Source organism: Castanea sativa, chromosome 1, assembly GCF_040712315.1.
Source record: "Castanea sativa cultivar Marrone di Chiusa Pesio chromosome 1, ASM4071231v1".
Taxonomy (NCBI): domain Eukaryota; kingdom Viridiplantae; phylum Streptophyta; class Magnoliopsida; order Fagales; family Fagaceae; genus Castanea; species Castanea sativa.
Window position 1 is genome coordinate 9,894,003 of NC_134013.1, and position 23,550 is coordinate 9,917,552.

Consider the following 23,550-nt stretch of genomic DNA (forward strand, 5'->3'; position numbering starts at 1 on the left):
GAGTGCCTTTGTCCCAAATCGATTAATCACTGACAATACTACTGTAGCATATGAGCTGCTCCACAGATTGTGAAACAGAAGGAAAGGAAGAAAGGGACATGCTGTAAAACTTGACATCAGCAAAGCCTATGACCGGGTTAAGTGGACATTCTTGCAAAGAATCATGGTGAAATTGGGATTTGATCCTAATTGGGTCCACTTGGCAATGGAGACAGTAACCACGGCATCTTACTCAGTTTTAATCAATGGTGAACCAAAGGGTTTTATCACTCCTACACGGGGAATAAGGCAAGGAGACCCCCTCTCTCCATACCTATTCATACTATGTGCGGAAGGGCTATCAGCGCTACTAAGGAAAGTAGGAGAGACAGGGGTGCTAAAAGGGATCAAATCAAGCCAACATGGAGTTTGGGTTTCTCACCTCCTTTTCGCCGACGACAGTCTCTTATTTTGTCAAGCAACTATGGAGGAAGGGCAAAGACTTCTACAATTGCTAGAGCAATACGAAGCTGCATCCGGCCAAGCCATTAACCGACAAAAGACCACCTTATTCTTTAGTAAGAACACAAAATAGGAGGTCAAGGAGTCGCTTAAACAACTTTTTGGAGCACGGGTAATGACAAAATGTGAAAGGTATCTTGGACTGCCAATGGTCACAAGAAAATCCAAGGTCAATACCTTCAAAGACCTTCAGGAAAAAATTACAAATAGGGTATTGGGGTGGAAGGAAAAATTTATTTCGAAGGCGGGGAGAGAGATATTGATTAAGACGGTGGCACAAGCGATACCGACATACTCTATGAGTATATTCAAGCTGCCAAACTCCATATGTGACAACATAAATTCTTTGCTTGCCAAATACTGGTGGGGATAAACGCAGGCAGAGAGGAAACTACCTGGGGTAAATTGGAGGAAATTGTGTATGGCAAAGAAGGAAGGAGGGATGGGGTTTCGTGACCTCCATGCTTTCAACCTAGCGATGTTGGCCAAGCAAGCCTGGAGGTTAATACATGAAAACTACTCTCTATTCTACCGAGTTTACAAAGCTCGTTATTTCCCAAATTGCTCCTTCATGTTTGCTAAGTTGGGGAATAATCCTTCATTTGTTTGGCGTAGTCTTCTAGCAGCAAGGGATCTCATCAGAGAGGGCTCACGATGGCAGGTGGGGGATGGCCACAATATTGGAGTGTTCACGCATCCTTGGTTGTCTCACACCCCTGTACCACTAAACGATGTACCATCAGATATGAACATGTGTAAGCTAATCAACCAAGACTCAAGACAATGAGACCAGGGAAAAATAGATGCCATTTTCAGCCCTCAAATGCGGAATGAGATCCTGTCACTGCCGTTAAAAAACCTTAACTCCCATGACTCTGTTTGCTGGATTGAAAACAGAGCACAAAAATTCTTTGTACGGTCAACTTATAAGGTAGCAGTTCGCTTGAAAAACCAGCCTAAGGCAGAACATTCAGCAGCTCGGCTTCATGCGTGGACATGGAAAGTGATTTGGTCCCTCAATGTGCCACCGAAGATACGAATGTTTATATGGCGAGCGTGCTCCAATTGCTTGCCTACCCGAGACAACCTACACCGTAGGCGGGTGCAAGTGGAACCGACTTGTAAGCTGTGCAAACAAGAACGCGAGACTACCACTCACATATTATGGACTTGCCCCTTTGCAAGAAATGTCTGGGCATTGATCCGGGGAAAAATCCAAAAATGCAGTAATGGAGACGGTGACTTTTTCCTTCTTTTCAAGCAAATGCAAACTAAACTGAGCAAACAAGAACTGGAGATATGGGCGGTCATAGCTTGGGCGATATGGAATGTAAGAAATAAAGTATACTTTGAACAGTTCCAACCTCAATCACAGATAATTTGGGAAGGAGCAAGGGGCATACTGGAGGAATACCAAAGTTTTATGGAAGCACAAAGAGTAGCGTAAATGCCCTGCTTTCTTTTCTTTTCTTTTTTTTTTCTTTTTTTTTTCTTCTTTCACATGGCTGTGTTAGTCTATTATTTTTAATGCTTCTTCTTTTGTTCTTGGGCCCAACGTTAATGTGTTGTTGGTGCCCCTCTTACCCGTGGTGTTATACATGGGGTTGTATACTCTTTATGAAATAATACAATTTCTATCGTCTTTACCTCAAAAAAAGAAACTATTAGGTTTTACTCATCAAAAAAAAAAAAAACTATTAGGTTTTAAGATAATGAGCGTGTATTCCATTCTAAGAAAAATTAAAAGAGTCTATAGAGAAGTCGATAATAATAATGATAATAATATATCTTGTTCTTTATGGTTATTTATACCTCAAACCACCAGTTTTATAAGTATTAGCCAAATACTCTTTTTAAATTTATATAATTTTTACTAAATAATCTTATTTTTTTTTAAAACCCCAATTTCATACTTCACTTTATAAAAAAAGCAAAGGTTAAAAAAGCTAACCAAACTAAACCATAGACGTAGTTCATTCAGTTTTAAGTCAAACGTAAACGCTTTTAACTACCCCTAACACTGTGTTTGGTACCTTTGAGAAGCATGGGCTAAGGTCACCTTGAATCTAGGTTGGCCCAATATCGGCCCATGGGTTGTATTAGTATTAGCCCAGCGTAATGGATTCCATTGTTCATTGTTCATACATTCGTTCAGCTCAGTCATCTGTTTGATTTTTCTTGGTTGGATGCTTTGGTTGAATAATATGATATATTGAAAATCCTAAGATCAGCAATAGAGGGCTGTAGATCACGTTGTCAACTAATCCCCTCCTCTATTTTTGAGGAGTATTCAATTATTCATTCAAAAAAAAAAATGTTAACAGAAATGGTCCACAAGATATCTTATCCCAAAACTATAATCTAAACTGTTTTTTTTTTAAAACATTTCAGTTTTATATATATATATATATAAACTGAGTATGTTCGAAAGGGTATTCTTTTGATTCATAGGGTTCTTCTCCTTTTATTTTCAATGCAAATTGTTGTTTTCATTCTTTGTTTAGTGATGAATAAGAAGGAATTGTTAGCATCATAATTAAATGACAAGTGACACCAAGGAGAATCAAGACGCCCTGTAAATATTAGACGATTACAACAGTAATAGTATAACATGCTCAACATGTGATGATGAGATGACAATTTCTCATTAAACCATAAGAGAAGTAAAGTGCACTAGTTATCAGGTTATCATACTTTAAAAAAAAGAAAAGAAAAAAGAAATCAACATGTGATAATTGAAGAGCATAAGGTAGCAGAGGATGAAGCTATTTTCGGTGATGAAAATGGAGAACCTTCAGAATCTTCAGATGCTCTCAGACTTGCAAAAGGCAAGATGACAATGGTGTCGTCATAAGAAGAAGTCATACGCACCGTATCACTAAAACTCAAAACACTGTCCTTTGGCTTTAGGTTGTTTATAACTCAATGTAAAACACAGCGTTTTATTAACTCATTTATTAAGGCCTAAGTGTAGTTGTGTTCACACGTGTTAATGGTGGTTAATCTGTTATAACTGCCTCCGTGATTTAAGCTCTCTCTCTCTCTCTTTGATTATATATAAAGGCTTAGCACAACTCAGTAATGTAGTGAGTTAGTTTTCATTTATAGAAATAATATAAAAGCTTCTTTCCCCTCAATCATTTTTCTCTATGTTTTCTTGTTTCTTTGTTTCTTTGTTCATGGTATTAGAGCTTTGCTTCCATGGCATCTGTAAACACAAATTCATCTTCAACCTCATCTTCTACTTCAACCACAGTACCTACAATGGTTAATCCCATCACTCACATCAATCCCTCACTATTACTACTGTCAAATATGTCATCCATGGTGACTGTTAAACTGGATTTCTCAAATTACATCGTTTGGAAGCATTAGATAAAGGTAGTTTTGGAGACTTACTCTATGATTGATGCTATTGATGAAACTACTGTAGCACCATATCAGTTATTGAAGGATTCCTCACGTAATTTTACTACAAATATCAATCCTGCCTTTCTCACTTGGAAGAATCGTGAACAAGCTTTGTTCACATTTCTTAACTCCACACTTTCTCCTTCTGTTCTTGCTATTACAGTAGGACAAAAATCTGGTAGAGGTGTTTGGAAAGTTCTAGAAAAACGATTTGCTTCAATTTCTAGGTCTAGTGTGATGAGCCTTAGAAACGAATTGAATGTAGTTAAGAAAGGATCGGACTCCATTGATGTGTATTTCCAAAAAATCAAGCAGCTTCGTGATAGACTTGCTGTTGTGTCAGTTGTTCTTGATGATGAAGAGTTGCTTCGTATTGCTCTTGATGGTCTGCCATCAGAGTATGATTCATTTAGTTCTGCTATAAGAACTCATAGTGATGTTATTTCCACTAAAGAACTGAATACTCTTCTTAATGCTGAGGAGAGGGTTATTAAGAAGAGGTCTAGTCTGATTGATACTGCATCCATGACAATGGCTGCAAATTATCAATCTCAAGGGTTTCATAGAGGTAGAGGTAGGCACGATAATCAAAGAGGCCGTGGAGGTGGAGGTAGAGGAAATTTCAGTGGTGGTTCCTCAAATGGTTCTTTCAATCCCACTCTTCCTCAGTTCAATCAATCTCAATCTAGTCAGGCTAGATCTCCAGTATTTCAGCAAGGTTTTCAGGGGTGGAATTAGAGACCACAGTGTCAAATCTATGTAAAGAATGGACATGGAGCTCTTGATTGTTATCACATGATGGATTTCTCTTTTCAAGGCAAGCATGCTCCCTTAAAGCTTGCTGCAATGGTGGCTAATTCTGCTTAGTTTCATGGAGCTAATGATTAGCTTACAGACACTGGTTGTTCTGATCATGTGAAACCTGATCTTGCTCATCTTTCCTTGCAACAACACCCTACTTTAGGTATTGAAACTGTGATTGTTTGAAATGACCAAGAGTTTCCTGTTACTCATATTGGCAATGGTGAGTTGTGTACTTCTTCTCATTCTTTTAAGCTTGATGGTATACTTAGGGTTCCTGACCTTTCTTCCGATCTTTTGTCTGTTCATAAGTTTTGTTTACAAAATAATGCTTTCTGTTATTTTGATGCTTATAGATTCTCTATTCAGGATTTAATTTCGGGGAAGATCCTTTATGAAGGATTGAGTAAAGATGGTGTTTACCCTATTCCTGCATCATCATCCCTGTCCTCAAATTCATCCACTTCCACTGCTTACACTACCTCTCAAGTTCATCCTACTTCATCTACTTTATCTTCAGCTACTTTTGCTCAAATTTCCATTTGGCACAAAAGGCTTGGACATCCTAGTGCAAAACTCCTCCATTCTGCTATCCAATCTGTAAATCTTGCTTTTACTTTCAATAAGGTTGATGAGTGTTGCTCTTCTTGTACTTCTTGTATTAGTGCTAAGATACACAGATTTCCTTTGAATAAACATGATATTCAATCCAATTCTATGTTTCAAATTGTGCACTCTGATGTATAGGGTCCTGCTCCCATTTGTTCTTTATTTTTTTTACTCATAATATGTGGTATTCATTGATGATTACACTAGATATACTTGGTTCTTCTTACTCAAACAAAAATCTGAGTTGTTTGCTGTGTTTAAGCATTTTAAAAATCTGGTTGAGACTCAATATTCTACTAAAATCAAAGTTCTTAGGTCTGATAATGGCAAGGAATATCTTAGTTCTCAATTTCAACAGTTTTGTTTTGATAATGGCATTGTTCACCAAACTTCTTGTCCTTATGTTCCTCAACAAAAAGGTGTCTCAGAAAGGAAACGCAGGCACATTGTGGAGACTAGTTTAGTTTTGTTATATCACCCCATGTCAATAATCACCCCATGGTCATAAAGTCAAAACTAGGTATCCACAAGCTTAAGGTTCTTAAGGTAAGTGCTGATTACATAACTCAAGAACCTCCATCCTTTGTTGTTACTGTCAAGCATCCTCAATGGAGGGCTGCTATGGATTCTGAGTTTAATTCTTTACTAAAGCAGCAGACTTGGTCTCTTGTTCCACCTCCTAAAAACAAGAATGTTGTCACTTTTTAGTGGGTTTATAAGGTTAAAAGACACAGTGATGATTCTATTGCCAAGTAAAAGGCTAGGCTTGTGGCTAGAGGGTACCTTCAGCAGTATGAGTTGGATTATGAGAAAATTTTTAGCCCTGTGGTTAAGTCTACCACTGTCAGATTGCTGCTTGCTCTTGCTATGAACTATGATTGGTCTCTAAGGCAATTGGATGTAAGCAATGCCTTCCTTCATGGCATTCTCAAGGAGGAAGTTTATATGGCTCAACCACAAGGCTATGAGGATAAGTTTTATCCTAATCATGTTTGCCTTCTACATAAAGCTTTGTATGGACTGAAACAGGCTCTAAGGGCCTAGTTTGAGAGATTTAGCTCTCAGTTGCTTCATCTTGGTTTTGTTGCTTCTGGTGCTAATGGAAATTTGTTCATATATAATCATGATTCTCATATAGTCTTTCTCTTGCTTTATGTCGATGATATCATAGTTACTGGTAATCATGCTGCCTTTATTACATCTCTTCTTGCTATTTTGGGTACTGATTTTGAACTTAAGGAATCAGGCAGATTGCATTATTTCTTGGGGCTTCAAATTGACTATACTCCTAGTGGTCTCTTTGTTCATCAGACTAACTATACCTTGGATTTGCTTCATAAGTTTTCCATGTCTGGCTGCAAACCTTGCAAGACTCCCTGCTCTCCTAATGCTCATCTTCTTGCCCATGATAGTTCTTTGCTGCAAGATCCTACACTTTATAGAAGCAGGGTCGGTGCTTTACAGTATCTGACTTTCACCAGGCCTAACATTGCTTTTGCAGTGCAAAAGGCTTGTCAATTCATGGGTAGTCCTGCTTCTAATCATCTTCAGGCAGCTAAGAGGATTTTAAGGTATTTACAAGGTTCTATTCATCAAGGTTTGGCCTTTACACCTGGTCCATTGACCCTTTCTGCCTATAGTGATGCAAACTGGGCAGGTAATCTTATGGATAGAAAGTCCATATCTGGTATTTTGGTGTTTCTTGGTTATTTTCCAATTACCTGGTCTGCCAAGAAGCAATCTACAGTCTCTCGTTCTTCCACTGAGGCAAAATATAGAGCTCTAGCTTCTTGTGCTGCTAAGCTTTGTTGGATTAGAATGCTTTTCAAGGATTTTGGTGTTTTTCTGTCTGATCCTCCTGTCTTGTGGTGTGATAATGTCTCAGCCCTTGCAATTGCTTCCAAACCAGTCTTTCATGCTTGTACCAAGCATATAGAAGTGGACTTCCATTTTGTTCGTGAGAGGGTTTTGAGGCATGATCTTTAGGTTCAGTTTGTTGCCTCTCAAGACCCATTGGCTGATATTCTGACTAAGGGATTGGCTTCTCCTTGTTTCCAATGGCTAGCTTCCAAACTCATGTGGCAATTCCCCATGATCTTGAGGGGGGATGAAGAGCATAAGGTAGCAGAGGATGAAGCTATTTCTGGTGATGAAGATGGAGAACCTTCAGAATCTTTAGATGCTCTCAGACTTGCAAAAGGCAAGATGAAAATGGTGTTGTCATAAGAAGAAGTCATACGCATCATATCACTAAAACTCAAAACACTGTCGTTTGGCTTTAGGTTGTTTATAACTCAATGTAAAAAGCAACGTTTTATTAACTCGGTTATTTAGGCCTAAGTGTAGTTGTGTTCACACGTGTTAATGGTGGTTAATCTGTTATAACTGCCTCCGTGATTTAAGCTCTCTCTCTCTCTCTGATTATGTATAAAGGCTTAGCACAGCTCAGTATTGTAGTGAGTTGGTTTTCATTTACAAAAATAATATAGAAGCTTCTTTTCCCTCAATCAATTTTCTCTCTATTTTCTTGTTTCTTTGTTCAATAATAACTCAACGTATAAGTGTCATAAAAGATTAAGGATAGAGTTTCATGTATTATAAATAATCATAAAAAATGTTCAAAATCTCAAAGTGTAAATAGAGGCTCATATCCCAAGCAAAGACATATCCCAAAATGTGTTTTGTTGTTGTTGTTGTTGTTGTTTCACTTGTATTTTGTTAGTTTAGCAATATGTGTAGTCTTGTTAAGGTGTCGATGCAAGTAATTAACTTTGTATCTTGTAGGTTATTCTTAATTAGATCTATTACTCCATGTTGTTGTAATTTCTACGTCCTATTTGGAAGTTAGTTTCGATAGATTAATTTCATTGTCTTGTAACGTATGTAGTTGTGTTTTACTTAACGTCATTGAGTAGTTATTTTCATTGATCTAATTATAGTCCTTTGCATTAAGGTAGAGTGGACCCGTAACCTATTTAGAATGAAGTCAAATTACAAAATTGTAGGTTTTTTATTTGAGAAAACATTGGGTCCGAAACTAGTGTAAAACCAGTGTTTTACGCAAGCCAATAGACTCCTGCCACGTGGACAGAATTGGAAATCCTCACTTAAACCCCTCTCCAAACATCAAGCCCATCCTCTTCCTCATCCTCATCATTATCATCATCCTCATCTCCCTATCCTCATCATCCCTATCCTCATCAAGCCCATCAAAACTAGACACTGCCGCAAACACATTCCCACCGCCACTTTTCGATGATGACTTCGGCTTCTTCTTCTTCTTCCCCATAAACACAATTACCTGCTCCTCCTCATCATCATCCTCCTCAACATAACCATCAACCACCTCACTTTCATTATCATCATCAATAGCATCAAACGCCGACGCACTAAACAAACTACCACCACTCTTCTATGAACCCTTCTTATTCTTATTCTTCCCTAAATCCTCTTCCTCATCCTCATCATTATCATCATCCTCATCTCCCAACAACCCAAAATAGGACATTCCAAACCTGCCCTTCTTCGGCTTCCCCGAAAAACCAGTCTCCACTAACTTATCCTCCTCCTTTTCAATCTTACTATCCTCCTCATCCTCATCCTCATCATGTTTCCATGCTTTTGCGCTTCCCTTCTTACCCTTCTTCTTTCCAATAATCACAACCTTCTCCTCCACAACTTGAGGCTCCTCGGAGAGCTCGATCCGTGTAGAATACTCATCATCGTCAATCATAACCGCCTTCTTCCTCGATTTCGACACCGCCACGGCGGCCGTAACAACAAGGATGCTATCGTCGTCCCTGCGCACTATAGGCTTCTTTCTACCCATCTTAAATTCAGATTCAACACTACTTTATTCACTTTCTTTCAACAAATTTATTGAAAAAAAAATAGAAATCAAACAAACTATCATCTCTTAAAACCCTAACCTAACAACCGCGAAGAAAAATCAACAATCAAAGATCAGAAACTTCAAGAATCGCCCAAATTTCAAAATTCGTTATTGTAAACTGCGAAATTCATCACTCTGATATAGAAAAATTTAATCAAATCAATATAAAAAATTGAGTTATTTAAAGAAAATCGCAGCACAAAGAGAGAGAGAGAGAGAGAGAGAGAGAGAGAGAGAGAAAGAGAGAGAGAGAGCGCTTACTTGTGAGGCAACGAGAAGAGAGAAAATCAAAGCGACGACGATTGTGTGAGAATTGAAGAGAGAGAGAGAGAGAGAAAGAGCTGAGAGTGAGAGAGATGGGAGTGCTAATGTGTTTGTGCTTGTGAGAAACACAACACTAAACAAATAGAAAAGAGAACGTAGAGGGAGGGATTTACCATTTATTCTTTCTTTGTTCTGTTTGGAGTCTGTTTGGAGAGAGGTTTAAGTGAGGAGTGCCAATTCTATCCACGTGGCAGGAGTCTACTGGCTGGCATAAAACATTGGTTTTAGGCCAGTTCTGGACCCAATGTTTTCTCTTTTTATTTATTTATTTATTTATTTATTTCTAAACAATCCTTGTGGTTTGTGACCAAATCAACCCATGAATAAAACCCAAGTTTAATTCTTCAATCCTCCATACAATTTTTTCTTGAAATACAGTTAGCAAAACATTTTATCTAATTACATTCTTATTTCTTAATAGCGTCAAATTTATTTGAATTGCTCCAAAAAATTCAATTAAGAAAGATAACTAAAATAATCCTGATGATGCGAAGAAAATTAGTAGGCTGGATGCTTCGGACTTGAAAGGACTACTGACTGTCTTGATGGCTTGAAAAATGAAGAAAAGCAATCAAAGGTGACCGGGGTCGCCAGCCAAGAACCCTCCGATGGCAAAGTTAGTTTTTCTCTCTCAAATTTAGGAGTTCCAACTTTTAAGGATGTGTAAAAACGTACCTTTGTTTTGTCTGAATAAGTATTTATATAGTGTCCTAAGAACAGTTATTAGACTTGTAACCTCCCCTGGATTTGAGGAGGTGTTAGGGTTCATGGATTACTTCCTCAACTGTTTAGGAGTTACATTTTTCTTGCATAACAGTCATTGGAAGTTATGCGCGTAATACGGAGTTTTTGTACGTACTCAGGAATTTTCCTAAGTATCAAGGGCTCGTCTAGAGGTCCTCGTCCGGAAGTCCTCTAGACGAGCACATCTTGCTTCTAAGGGAGGTCGTTTCTTTACGGACGACCTTCTCAGTGACGAGGTTTATGTTCCTTTGGACGGCACGATGTGGTTTTGTAAAACCTGACCACGCAAAGCTCGGACTTGAAAGGACTACTGACTGTCTTGATGGCTTGAAAAATGAAGAAAAGCAATCAAAGGTGACCGGGGTCGCCAGCCAAGAACCCTCCGATGGCAAAGTTAGTTTTTCTCTCTCAAATTTAGGAGTTCCAACTTTTAAGGATGTGTAAAAACGTACATTTGTTTTTTCTGAATAAACATTTATATAGTGTCCTAAGAACAGCTATTAGACTTGTAACCTCCCCTGGATTTGAGGAGGTGTTAGGGTTCAGGGATTACTTCCTCAACTGTTTGGGAGTTACATTTTTCTTGCATAACGGTCATTGGAAGTTATGCGCGTAATACGAAGTTGTTGTACGTACTCAGGAATTTTCCTAAGTATCAAGGGCTCGTCTAGAGGTCCTCGTCTGGAAGTCCTCTAGACGAGCACATCTTGCTTCTAAGGGAGGTCGTTTCTTTTCGGACGACCTTCTCATAGACGAGGTTTATGTTCCTTTGGACGGCACGATGTGGTTTTGTAAAACCTGACCACGCAAAGCTCGTCCAAGCACCTTCCAGCATGGACGAGCTTTTTATGGACGAGGTTCTTACAACCTTTGCTTTCTTGGTCTTGCCCTGGATGACCTCCATGGACTATATTGGAGTTAGTACCCCATTAAATCCTATCATTGTATGTCCACTAGATCATAAATCATATTTGTGCGTACCCAAAATATGGTTATTGGACTTGAACTCTATTTGGGCTCACAATTTATTTGCTTTATGGGCTTTTGGATTTCCTACAATGGATGGACTCATGTTCGGCAACACTAATAACCTTATCCCTTATGTTCTCAAAATACTATTCTTCCTATTTTCCCAGGATGATCACCCTCTTTCCTCAGTTCTTCCTCTCTAAACTTGCCAACCCTCATCTCCAATTCCCATCTCTTATTTATAGCCTCTGTTTAGTGGAAGCATTATGATTGTTTTTATGATGAGTGGGAGGAGTGGTCTAATACCATTACCCTTAAGTGGGTGTTTAGTTGGGAGTGGGAGGAGGTGAGAGTGGCATTGGAACTGGTTCCACCGCTGGATAGACTGCCCGGCAGCGATATTCCCTAAGCTTCACTGAGCTCACGGGGACCCGGCCTTTCGGGAATTTGCATTCCCAGAACAAGCAGGGTTTTACGTTCACAGTTTACATCACAACTGGCTTTATAGTGTTTTCCGAATTTGAGTCAGGTGCCGAGGACCATCCAGATAGTGTTCGTGGACCTGATATAGTATGTGATCTCGTACATGATATTTTTAGAACTAGAGGCCCAACGAGTCTTGGGCCTTGTATACGTGGCGTTGTTGTGGTGGGTTTTGTGAGTATTGGGCTTGTAAAAGAATAGCATCCCGTACAATATTCAGTTCTAGTTCAAAGGATAAGATTAAGGACAAAACTAATTCCTTGTATCCTGTTTGCAGAGAATACGATGCACATGTGCATAAAAACAAAGTTGCACCACCAAGCCTAAACCATCAAAATTAGTCTTAATAAATGGACAACAACCTTTGAGATTCATAGGCTAGTATTGCTATTGAACTTCTTATCATCTGCATTGGTTATACTTTTTTTTTTTCTTTGAAGAGGAATCAAATCCCCAACAAGGCAAAGAGTCATGTGACTCAATTGGTCATTTTTGGTATTTCTAACGAACACATTTAGGATTCAAACTGCCAACTTTATGGTCACTATCATATTGTTACACATGCACACACATATATCATAAAAAGTAAAGGAAATTAAACCTTGGGATCGCACTTGTTGATGAGAGTAACACCGAGGCACCACTTGAGCCATAGGTTCGGTGGTGATAACATTTTTTTTGAACAAAAAAATGTTAATCATTTAATTCAATTTCAAAATTTAATTACATTTTCATGTTTAAGTCCAAATAGAAATTTGAGAATTTTGCGAACTAAAATAATATATTTTTGGGGGAAGGGTATCTTTTTTAAATCCTCTAATTTTCTCTAATTTTAACTTAGATATAAGACACATGACATTTTAGAAATTTAATGGTCTTAAAAAAACATATTTGATTCTAAAAAAAAAACACATATCCCACATTGACTAAAGATAAAAGAGATTAAGTGATTTAAAGTCACCTCCTTTGTGTTGTTCCTTATTTTCTTTCCTTTTTTTTTTCAATAAATTATTTTAAGAGATATAATAGAATTTCAACCTAGAACATATGCTCAATAAATGATTACTTTTTATTATCAGGTTAAAACAACAATTTACTTTTGGTACATGAAAAGTGAAAACTTTATTAATATTTTTTTTAGTAGAAAAAATTTTACTAATTAAGCTAACTACTATAATCACATTATGCTTTTTTAGTTAGACATTAAAACTATTCAGGCACACCTCAAACTCATGTCTAATTTCACAACATGTTTGTGTTAATTTGTAATTAGATTATAACACTTGCACATGAGACCATTACAAATACTTAAAAAACAAAAGGAATTAAGATGCTCCAATCACAAAATAACACCAAAGCATTTTGTGAATTTGGATATGTGTTTGGGTGTATTTTTAGAATTTTTTACAACATTTACTCGCACACAAACAAAATTCCTTTGAGAAACTTGAATTTTATCCTTTTTTTTTTTTGGTAAACCCGAATTTTGTCCTTGCATCCTCGATGACTTGGCCAATGCTTGAACTTTACATTGAGGTGTACTGTAGTGTATAAATCTGAAAATGTTTTCTAAATGAGTACCTCTAGAACATCCGAGCATCATCTAAGATTCCTTATTGGATGATGAGTTTCTAACTTGTTTTCCCCGATGAGCGAGAGAGTACGAATAATAGCCATAGCTTTTTGTTCGCCCAACGCTCTTAACATAAATGTACTGATATTAATTACTAGTGTCCCTCAATTATTGGCCGGCATTCTTATTGACCGTCGATTCCTCCAACTCCTTTACCTACCACCACAAATAAAAAAATAAAAAAATCGATAATATTAATGTACCCGATTGTTGGTCTGTTCATGGGCTAGTCTTTTTTTTTTGCTGAAGTTCATGAGCTAGTCTTGTCTTGTCTTTTTTTTTTTTTTTTTTGAAGGCCTAATTATTGTACTAACTGATAAAAATAATAGTTTTTCTAAAAAATAATAATAATAATAATAATAACAGCTCTCTCCACTCTCCAGTGCCCCCTAGGACCTGCACTGAAAGGACCTTAAGATCTGTGAATGTTTTCTTTTTGATCTCTTACCTTTTAAAATCTTCAACATTAATTCTATTTTTATATTAGCTCTGCTATTTATTTTAGTCTGTAATGTATGTATTGTTATATGCCGCTCAAGTTACATGATGTGTTTTTAAACAATATTACATTATCTTTATTTATACTTTATGCTTACAAAATTTTAAGACGTTGAAAAATTAATAACTATTGCATCAATTAAATATTTAAAGTTCAAGTTTTTGTAATTTAAAATGATGCATTAAAGAGATTTATGGATCAAATAGTAAATAAAATTCGATTGACATAAAATTTGGCATACATATTAAGAATAGATAGAACATATAATTCAACAGTGAGATTTTCAAATTATTATTCCAATATAAAGTTATAAAATGTTGTAACATTCTTTAAAGCTACACCATGTGTAACTTGAACTTATTCCATTTTTTCAAACTAAAACAATAAAATTCATGCATTTCTTGACATTTTAAAGTGAGAATTTTATGAAATAGTTCAATATGAAGAGCATTTATCCGTCAGATTACTAACAAAAACAAATGATAGAATTAATATAAAAATTAATTTAAACATAAATTACCATTTTTTTTTGGGAGAATGCTAAAATAAAAATTTTGAGACATAAAGAGTTAAAATGAAATGATCCCAAAGACTTTTAGGGCCAAAAATAAACCACAATAACTTTTTTTTTTAATAATTCTTTTTTATACGAGAAATACCATAGAACTGCCATCACAAATATAGAGCAATAAAAATCCTTGAAAAAGACTCCACAAGTCCCACAAACTACCGTACCTTAACCCTATCCCTCAAAAAGAAAAGGTGTGCATTACGATAAGTTTATTTTAATTATCAGTGTATTTAGTTTATTATGTGAAAGTATAAAAATGTTATCTGAAATAATTTCAACCAAGCAAGTTTTAGACATGTCTGGACTCTCGGGAGCTCATTGTTGAGATTTGAGAGATCGGATCCTCTCCCAGCTTAGCTGGAAATGATTCACCTGCACATGAAATGGAAAATATTAATAAGGTCGATGTCTTCCCAATTAATAGTACTCACCAAAAACAAAAAACAAAAATGTCATCTATGACTATGACTTTATAACCCTATAATAAATTTCCTTTTTTTGATAGTAGCATGTGGCTAGGCGGCTATGCAACGCAACAATCTATATATTTCACAAGTTTATCGTCAGAAATTATTAGAAGCATATTTTTGGTCTAGACTACTGATAGTACCATACAACTAACCTACTATAGCTAGCTACTACCTAATTCTAATTCTGATTGCGACGAACCATTAAAGTTCTAACTAGAAATTATTGCTATCTATTTTAAATTTGCATTTTACAAGTTACAACGAGTAAACCCTATATATACTTGGCAAAAAAACAAACGAAACCCATTATATTTTATATAGAATCTCTTATTGAGAAACACTAATAATGCATTAGAGAAAAAGAGAAACACCAGTAATGCATGCACGTGCATTTGATTGAAACCAATTGACTTCTTTCTTTTGTTTCTGAAATATTTTTAGTTGGGAACCTTTGTTTCAAGCCAAATTCTGCTAAGAAAAGTACAAACATGGAAGACAATATTATGAATTTAGTTGTGTTTGGAGTCATTTCATGGTCAACAATATTTCTGTTGACAAGGAGGGTCTTCCCTAAGCTTTCATTTGATTTCTGCAACCGAGTTGTTTCAACGATTCATGCAGTTTTAGCTGTAATATTAGCCTCTCTCACTGTTCAAGATTGGAGGTGCCCAGTTTGTCCCTTGGCTTCAAAATCTTCTCCAAAGCAGGTAATCTAATACTTTAGTTATTTCATTCTTCCATTGTTATGAGGTTGTTTTCTTTAAAATCTTTTAGAATTTTGCACTCTTTAGCCACTCTCTTTTTGAGAACTTGAACAAATTATAATGAGGGAATTGCCTTGGAGAGCCTAGTGTAAATTTAGTGATTGTTGTGTTTTAGTAACTCTCATTTTGATGATGGGAACTTGATTGCTGAGCAGATGCAAACTCTAGCAGTAACCCTTTCTTATATGATCTATGATCTGTTATGTTGCCTCTTGGACAAGCGAGTCAAATTGGACAATTCGATCCATCATCTAGTCAGCATTGTTGGAATTGGAGCAGGCCTAATCTATAAGAAGGTATTAATCTTTACAATTTTTTTTTGGTTATTTTGGGCCAATTATAATGTCTTCCTATGGGGTTTTGACACCATATTAGCATATGTTTGAAACAAAGGAGAAAGAAAAGAGAACAAAAAAGGTGGTAGGAATTAATATAATAAAAATTACTAAGAGTTTTACAACTCAACTAGTTGGCACATTCTGATAACTTAAGTATAAAAGTTTTGATTATCAAGATTCTCATCTAAGCATTATCAAAGTATTGATCTAAAAAAATTATATAATCTAGGTTAAATAACTAATTTGGTCTTTTTATATAAGTTACTATTTTGATATTCAATTATTGGTTAAAGTTTAATATGATCAATCAACTAATTGATTGTTTTAATTTAATTCCTCAACTTTTAAAATCATGTCAATTTTCCCTTCGAGTCTCATGTCCATTTAAATTTCAACGAAATCAATTATTGAAATTGATTTATTAAATTTTTTTACACTTTTTATAATAATCTTTTAACTTGTGTCCCATTTTACTTATTATCTAATTTCATTTAAATTTAAATGGAGAGGAGATTTAAAGATGAAATTTACTTGGTTTTGAAAGTTTGGGGACTAAATTAAATGACACAATAAATAGTTTAAGGAACCAAATTGAACTTTATCCTATATATTTGAAGAAAAAAATTAGTAATTTAGATTAAATTTTATACCTGTAAAATTGTAAAAGCTTTCCTCTTATAGGTCAGTTCCTTAAATTACGATTTAAATGTTGTTAATTTTCTTAGAAGAAAGACAATGGCTTTATCATTTCTACCAATTCACTGCAAAAAGTTTCTTGGGCTTTTGCATGCTTAACCAACTTTACCAAGTAATATCACACATTTCTTTTTTATGTAGTGTGGATCAGAGATGGTCGTGGCATTATGGATAACCGAAATCTCCAGCCCTTTCCTCCACCTGAGGGAGCTTCTAAAAGAGCTTGGTTACAAAGATACTGACCTTAATTTTGCTGCTGATGTGAGTTCAAATTCTTGGGGGCTCTTACCATGTTTTATATAGTTTGTACTAAGGGTAGTACTTGGTTTTGCATTATTAGTATTTGTAACATGTGTTTACACATGAAAATATTCAACAGTAGTGAAAATGATGTTGTCTTACCTAGGTGGGTGAGCTAGTATTTCACGTTGAGTATTATAAATAGTTCATAAATAGTTCACCTGACATTAAAATAAAGAAAATTTATAGTAACTGTATCTAAGTTTTACTTTAAAATTTATAGTATTTTTAGCATCATTTATATCTGAATGCAACCCATCTAAATACACTAATCAAATGCTGCCAAACATCACTTTTTGAATGGACCATAAAATTCATGGCCATTAGACTCATTACTAAGTTTGGAATTTGCACAGATTTTGTTTGCAGTGATATTTACATTCGCCAGGATGGGGTGTGGGCCTTATCTCATGTACGTGACTTTGGCTGCTAACAATCCATTTCTCATAAAGGTATGCTACTATGCTCTATGTAACGATGAATATAAATATAACTTGTATGTAAACTTGTTTTGTTTGGTTGTAATTTCCTCAAATAATTCATGTGTGTTCATCATGTTGTTTAGGCAATGGCATTGGGCTTGCAACTGGTTAGTGCCTTCTGGTTTTACAAGATCGCAGCGATGGTGAAATACAAATTGACAAAGAGGACTAGTAAAAAAGTCGCGCAAACCTGTTTGGACCCAAAAACTGAAATGGGCTATGGCAGAATATTGTGATCATCAAGAAGTCAAAGTTCCTGCCAATGGTCGAACTCGTCAACCAACTATATTGCACAAATCAATTATGTAGATAATCAACAACTAAGAATTCATTTATCACACAAAGAAATAAGGATAAAATCTTGAAATCCAATTTATGCCTCTTAAGTTTGAGTTAATATTTGTCTTTTTTGTCTGTAACTTTAACTTTTGGTAATTTCATCAAAAAGTTTACATCATTGTTAACGTCCTCTTTTCATATTTTGTGTCAACTGCCCTTTAGATGATGTAGTTTTGTTTTTGTTTTTCTAATTTTAAAATCTCTCTCTCTCTCTCTCCCTCCCTTGTTGTGGACATCTGTTTTCCTTCATCACCTTTTTGTTCTCTTTTCCCCTTTTTTAGCCATTATGATTTCCTTCATCCTTGAGCGCCACCATGTAGTTCACAACAAAATCCCAATCCCAATCTTGATTTACAGGTGCTCGAGAGTAGGAGTAGGGTTAGGATTATAAAGGTTGTGATTGCTCGTGGACAAAGTAATGGTGTATAAAATTAATTCAATGAACATTAGGGCATTGAGTAATAGGGATTTAATGGATTTGGGATTGTATATATTAGTGGAATTAGGTATCTCATGAAACCATTCTATGTGAAATGCACATATGCGTGGGTGCGGGTCTTATATGCTTTGAGAGGGAGGTCTCATAAATGTATTTTTCTAAGTTTTAATACTATTTTTGTTAAATGCAAAATACATTAATATATTCTACTACATCAAACTTAAAAAAAAAAAAAAAGGAAAATACTTTTAAATAACATATGCAATATTTAACCTTCAAATTTTACTTTATATTATTATAAAATAATTATATTATATTTTCCGACGCATCTTTGTGACTATATTTTCCCACGCAAATAATTATATTACATTTTGCGTGAATTTGCAACTAGTATAATGTAAATGTTTCTAGTATAATGTAAACGTTTATGTAGACAATAACAATCATGGCAGGATCAACTATTTAAATATTAGTTCAACCAAATTCAGATGCTATCTAATTTTCAGTGGCCTAAATAATCCAATCTCCACATTACATCCTAAGTGAAATAAAGCCATTATGAATAATCCATTTTCACTGCATAGTTGTAGCTGATATTCTGCACAACAATTGGTTGGAGATTCAAGAACATGACTAGGAAAATAAAGCACAGTGTTCTTTCTTTCAAGCCCAAAATTAATAGTAAAATAAATAAAGAAAACACTGTCATGAAAATCCTCATTTTGAGTAGGTTGATCGTTTCCTTGTTTAGATGGATACAAGCTAAATCCCATATACCAGACTGGTAAAGGCACAAATGTCTGGAATGTCCAATTATGCAGTAGGTAGCACATTTCCAGACAGATGGAACAAGATGCACTGCCCAAACATCCATGGCTCTGAAAGTGAAATGACAGAATGCTAGTCTTTTCCAAAATCAGCACTGTAGTGGGCACTAGATTCAAGCTTCTTTGCCTCATTCAGCTTCCGCACAGCCTGGGACAATATACACAGATGAGACAGAGGATATATCAACGCTTTTAAATTTCCTAAACTACATGAGCCACAATTACAATAGAATTAGCATCATAGCAGAAAATGATAGAAATCCCAATGGGAATAAGTGGACAGAGTGAAGAGGCTGCGGCCTCATCCAGGACAGAAGACATCACAATGAGTTGCTTTACAGAATTAGAATAAAGTTTTGAACAAAATTAAAGGCTTACTTTCATGAAATCTTCATGGATGACATAATCCCGTTCAGCACGGATTGCTGACATTCCAGCCTCAGTGCAAACATTTCGAAGATCAGCCCCATTAAAGCCCTAAGACAAATAACTGGATTAGGAAGCCGCAATAATTAAATGAAAAAAAAAAAAAAAAAAAAGCAACAGCCAAAATCACTCACCTCTGCAAGCTTTACAACAGCTTCATAGTCAATTTCACCGTGTTTGGCAATTCCAGCAGCATGAATCTTGAGGATTTCCATCCTTGATTGCTCATTTGGCAATGGGATCTCAATTTTCCTGTCCAGCCGCCCCGGGCGAAGAAGTGCAGGATCAAGAACATCAGGACGGTTTGTTGCCATTATCATTTTGACCTATAATGTAAAATAATTAAATATTATTTCAGCATAGCAAAAGAAAATGCTTGAAGGCTTGAAGAATCAGTTAAAAAGATGTGCCATCAACACATGGAGATTTACACTTACCAAACACATGTTATATGCAATATCAAGGTCTGCAAATTCTACACTACCCCTCAACATATAATGTGCAATGCATACATACATACATACATTGATAGAAAAACCAATGTACAAGGCCAAAGCACACAGGATGTGTACTAAGGTAAGTATGAGAACAAGCATATAACATGCAATATCATGGATATGTGATACCTTGCTCAACATATCAAGTGAATCAATGCTACTTAATTCCCTGCAATCTCCAAACCTTTAACAACAAATTATATGCGAAATCTATCTTTTTCTATAAAAATCAGCTATGGAGAAAAATTTTTAGGCCCAAAAGGCTGCCATGCAATGGCGTGATTTCATAAGAGCTCCCCTCCCCCACCTCAGTTTAACTTCCCCAACCCCCAACCAAAATATGGCATGAAGTTTATGTGAGCACGTTTACTCCTCTCCAAAACTGGGTTATAACCACAGCATACCTTTCCAAGCTGATCAAATCCATCAAGCTGATTAAGTAACTCCATCAGCGTTCTTTGAATTTCACGGTCAGCACTTGTCCCCTCACTGAAACGGCGCCCACCAATGGCATCGATCTCATCCATAAAAATGATGCAGGGCTTCACAAACCCAAAAACAAGGCAAAAGAGAAAATTATTCACTCATGAAGATTAAGTATATAGGAAGAAAAATTTTCACAATACAAAGGATCTTACCTGGTGATCGCGTGCATATCCAAACATTTCTCGTATCAACCGTGCACTTTCCCCAATGTATTTATCAATTATGGCACTTGAAACAACCTATATCCACATGAAAAGTGAATACAAAAATTATAATATATCATTAGCAAAAATCACAAAATAAAAACAGACTCAAAAGTGTTGGTACATAACAAAAACACACCTTTAAGAAGTTTGCATCTATGTTACTTGCAATAGCTCTAGCTAACAAAGTCTTGCCAGTACCAGGAGGTCCATAAAGAAGAACACCCTGAAAAAGAAAAAAAAGGAACACAATTCATTCATCTAGGCCTCGTAATGAACATTATTCTGCACCAATGTCAGATGAACATACTGCCCATGAATATAGAAAAGGGTTTTTTTTGTGGGGGGGGTGGGGGGGGGAGAAAAAAGAGAAAATTTAGCAACCTTAGGAGGTTTGATTCCAACTCTAATGAAGAGCTCAGGATTCATGAGAGGTAGCTCAATAGATTCTCTCAATTCTCTGATCTGATCAGATAAACCACCTACGGCAGAGTAGCTAACATTACCAGGATCTTCATGCAGCATGTTATAAACAACTGGATCAACCTGTCAACTCAAACAAACAGCTATGAACAAAGAATCTTACAAGACCACTGTTATTTTCATAACCATGATATTAGATAGTTGAACTGCGGAAACATCAGTGCCATCAACTACTAATATTTTTAGTTAGCATTGCAATCCAATGATTAAACTTGCCATGATAACTTACTTCACGAGGAAGAGCCCGCATGATGGTGAGTGTCGTCATATCAAGAACCACTCTTGTTCCAGCAGTAAGTTTTTCCTTGTCCACTTTACTACGGCAGCCAACAACATACCTGGGCCCGCTGCTTGCTTTAACAATCACTGAAACCACAAGCAATCACGTTCTACCATTATTAAACAACTCTAAAGAACATATCAACCCAAAAAGTAATGTAATAAGAAAGATGAGGGAGGAAAAAAAAAAACTCCCAGACAAACAATTTATGCATTCTATTTTTTTTTATAATATTTTATTGGAAAAAAAAAAAAAACCCACTTCATGTACATAATAATGAACGCAATGAAGTCTAAAGAATTACAAAGAAGGGGTATTATGTACATAAGTGTAGCGACCCTATAAATTCAGGGATGGAATTACGATTGGTAAAGCAAAAATCTAATAAACAATGTTAACAATTGAATCCCTGAAACAAATTATGCATACTATACATCAAATAACTCATGTTTTCGTATGTGAAAACTATCTTATAATGCAAACACACAAGCCAAGAAAAATTATTTTATGTTCAAAACATATGTGAGGAAATTCTAATAGGTGCTCACCGGTGCAGTAGCTTATTCAAACTCATCACAAACAATCTCATAGCACAGCTTAAACTCAGCAAATCATAATACACAATGCTGCTACACATGTCAAATCTTAATGCTGCTAAAATAAGGACCTAAACGGGAGTGAGGCAGAGGACAAAGGAGAACTTACAGCGTTCATTGTCGAGGGGCCTGAGAACTTCTCCAATGATCTGCCCAACACTTTGAAGTGACTTCAAGTCATCTTCTGTTTTATTGAACTCCTTCTTCGAAGCTCGCAAATTCTCCCTCACTGCAAATTCATTCATTATTCCACCTCAACGTTAAGACAAGCTTTAAAAAAAAAAGTGCATAATGGTTTACAAAACAAAAAACTTCAAAAACACAAACGAAAATACAAAAAAAGTTCAAATTTGTTCAGCTACATATGCAAAATAAGTAAAATTTTCCATCTTGCGAACTATATCTGCACTCAATTGCTTGAAACCATAGATCCTTGAAGTCTAACATATTATAAACCGTGAAATCACACAAGAAGCATATCAAAAGCACAAATGTAATTCCAAAACCCCTAGGTTTTATAGTGAAAATCACAAAATTGAATCAGATTCAAAGATAATCGATGATGAATAACGATGAATAGCTGAAACCCCTAAGAATAAAGAACTTTCCCAGATCATTCGAAGCTAATAGAAAACTGAAACCCTAGCAATAATCCGAACTAGAAAAACAAAGCTTTTTAAGATTGAAGGGATAAAAGGAAAGGAATTAGGGTTTGGAGAGGGGGAGAGAGAGACGGACCAGATCGGACTCGGGATTCGAGTTCCTTGTGCTGGAGGAGTTTCTTGCGGTAGTCGGCCACCGCAGTACGGCGTCGTGCTGTCTCTTCCGCTTCGCTCATCTTCGCACTTTTGAAAATAGAGAATGCCCAACTCTGAAGAAATCGAACCAAGGTGGTTTTTAACTTGAGAAAGAAGTAGCCTCTCCACTCTTTGTGCTTCTCTAATTCTTATGGTATAGCCAAGCTGTATGTATCAATGTATGTATTATATTTGTAGGAGTGGAGAGCACTCCAAAAAATAAAGGAAAATTACGGTGTTAATTTTACTGATAAGTTAAATAGAAATACAAAGCACATTACTAGCACATGCTTTGTTTAAGTGGCACAAAATTAAAAGACCAAACCCCTCCTCTTTCCAATCAATTAAAAATATTTATTTTTTTTATGCAAGATAGAAATTTTACTCTAACTTAATCTAAGTTTATATGTATGTAAAACTCTCTTGGAGGAGAAATTATACCATTCTCACGGTGGACCATGTCACTTATCCACCATTCTACTAAAACATTCACATTTGTTTAAAATTACTGAGTCAGTAATTAATTTCTGTTTTAAAAAATTTGTTAACTTAGCAATTTTAAACAAGTGGAAATCTTTTAATAGAATGGTGGATTACGTCATTTGTCCACCATGAGTACCTTATAATTTCTCCTCTTGAAGACTTAAACCTCAACCCTTACTCCCCACACCCCACAAACACTTATACTTG

At 35.9% G+C, this 23,550-nt stretch overlaps 3 protein-coding genes across 3 annotated transcripts; 1 reads left to right on the plus strand and 2 right to left on the minus strand.

The window, feature by feature from the left end:
* Positions 1-1,922: 1,922 nt before the first annotated feature.
* LOC142606746 (uncharacterized) lies at positions 1,923-9,151 on the minus strand. The gene is made up of 3 exons (XM_075778115.1): positions 8,743-9,151; positions 7,044-7,219; positions 1,923-2,078 (listed from the first exon to the last, which is right to left on the minus strand). The coding sequence occupies exons 1-3, from the start codon at positions 9,149-9,151 to the stop codon at positions 1,923-1,925; spliced, it is 741 nt and encodes a 246-aa protein (XP_075634230.1).
* A 6,061-nt stretch (positions 9,152-15,212) lies between these two features.
* LOC142621885 (uncharacterized) lies at positions 15,213-17,964 on the plus strand. Its single transcript, XM_075795258.1, has 5 exons — positions 15,213-15,614; positions 15,827-15,967; positions 16,847-16,966; positions 17,362-17,457; positions 17,571-17,964. The coding sequence occupies exons 1-5, from the start codon at positions 15,396-15,398 to the stop codon at positions 17,721-17,723; spliced, it is 729 nt and encodes a 242-aa protein (XP_075651373.1). The 5' UTR covers positions 15,213-15,395; the 3' UTR covers positions 17,724-17,964.
* Positions 17,965-18,808: 844 nt separating this feature from the next.
* On the minus strand, positions 18,809-23,022 carry LOC142605894 (26S proteasome regulatory subunit S10B homolog B). Its single transcript, XM_075777321.1, has 10 exons — positions 22,802-23,022; positions 22,173-22,292; positions 21,417-21,553; positions 21,089-21,250; positions 20,844-20,930; positions 20,654-20,740; positions 20,420-20,557; positions 19,653-19,844; positions 19,471-19,569; positions 18,809-19,240 (listed from the first exon to the last, which is right to left on the minus strand). Exons 1-10 carry the CDS (start codon positions 22,899-22,901, stop codon positions 19,166-19,168), a joined length of 1,197 nt encoding a protein of 398 aa, XP_075633436.1. The 5' UTR covers positions 22,902-23,022; the 3' UTR covers positions 18,809-19,165.
* Between the last annotated feature and the right edge of the window lie 528 nt (positions 23,023-23,550).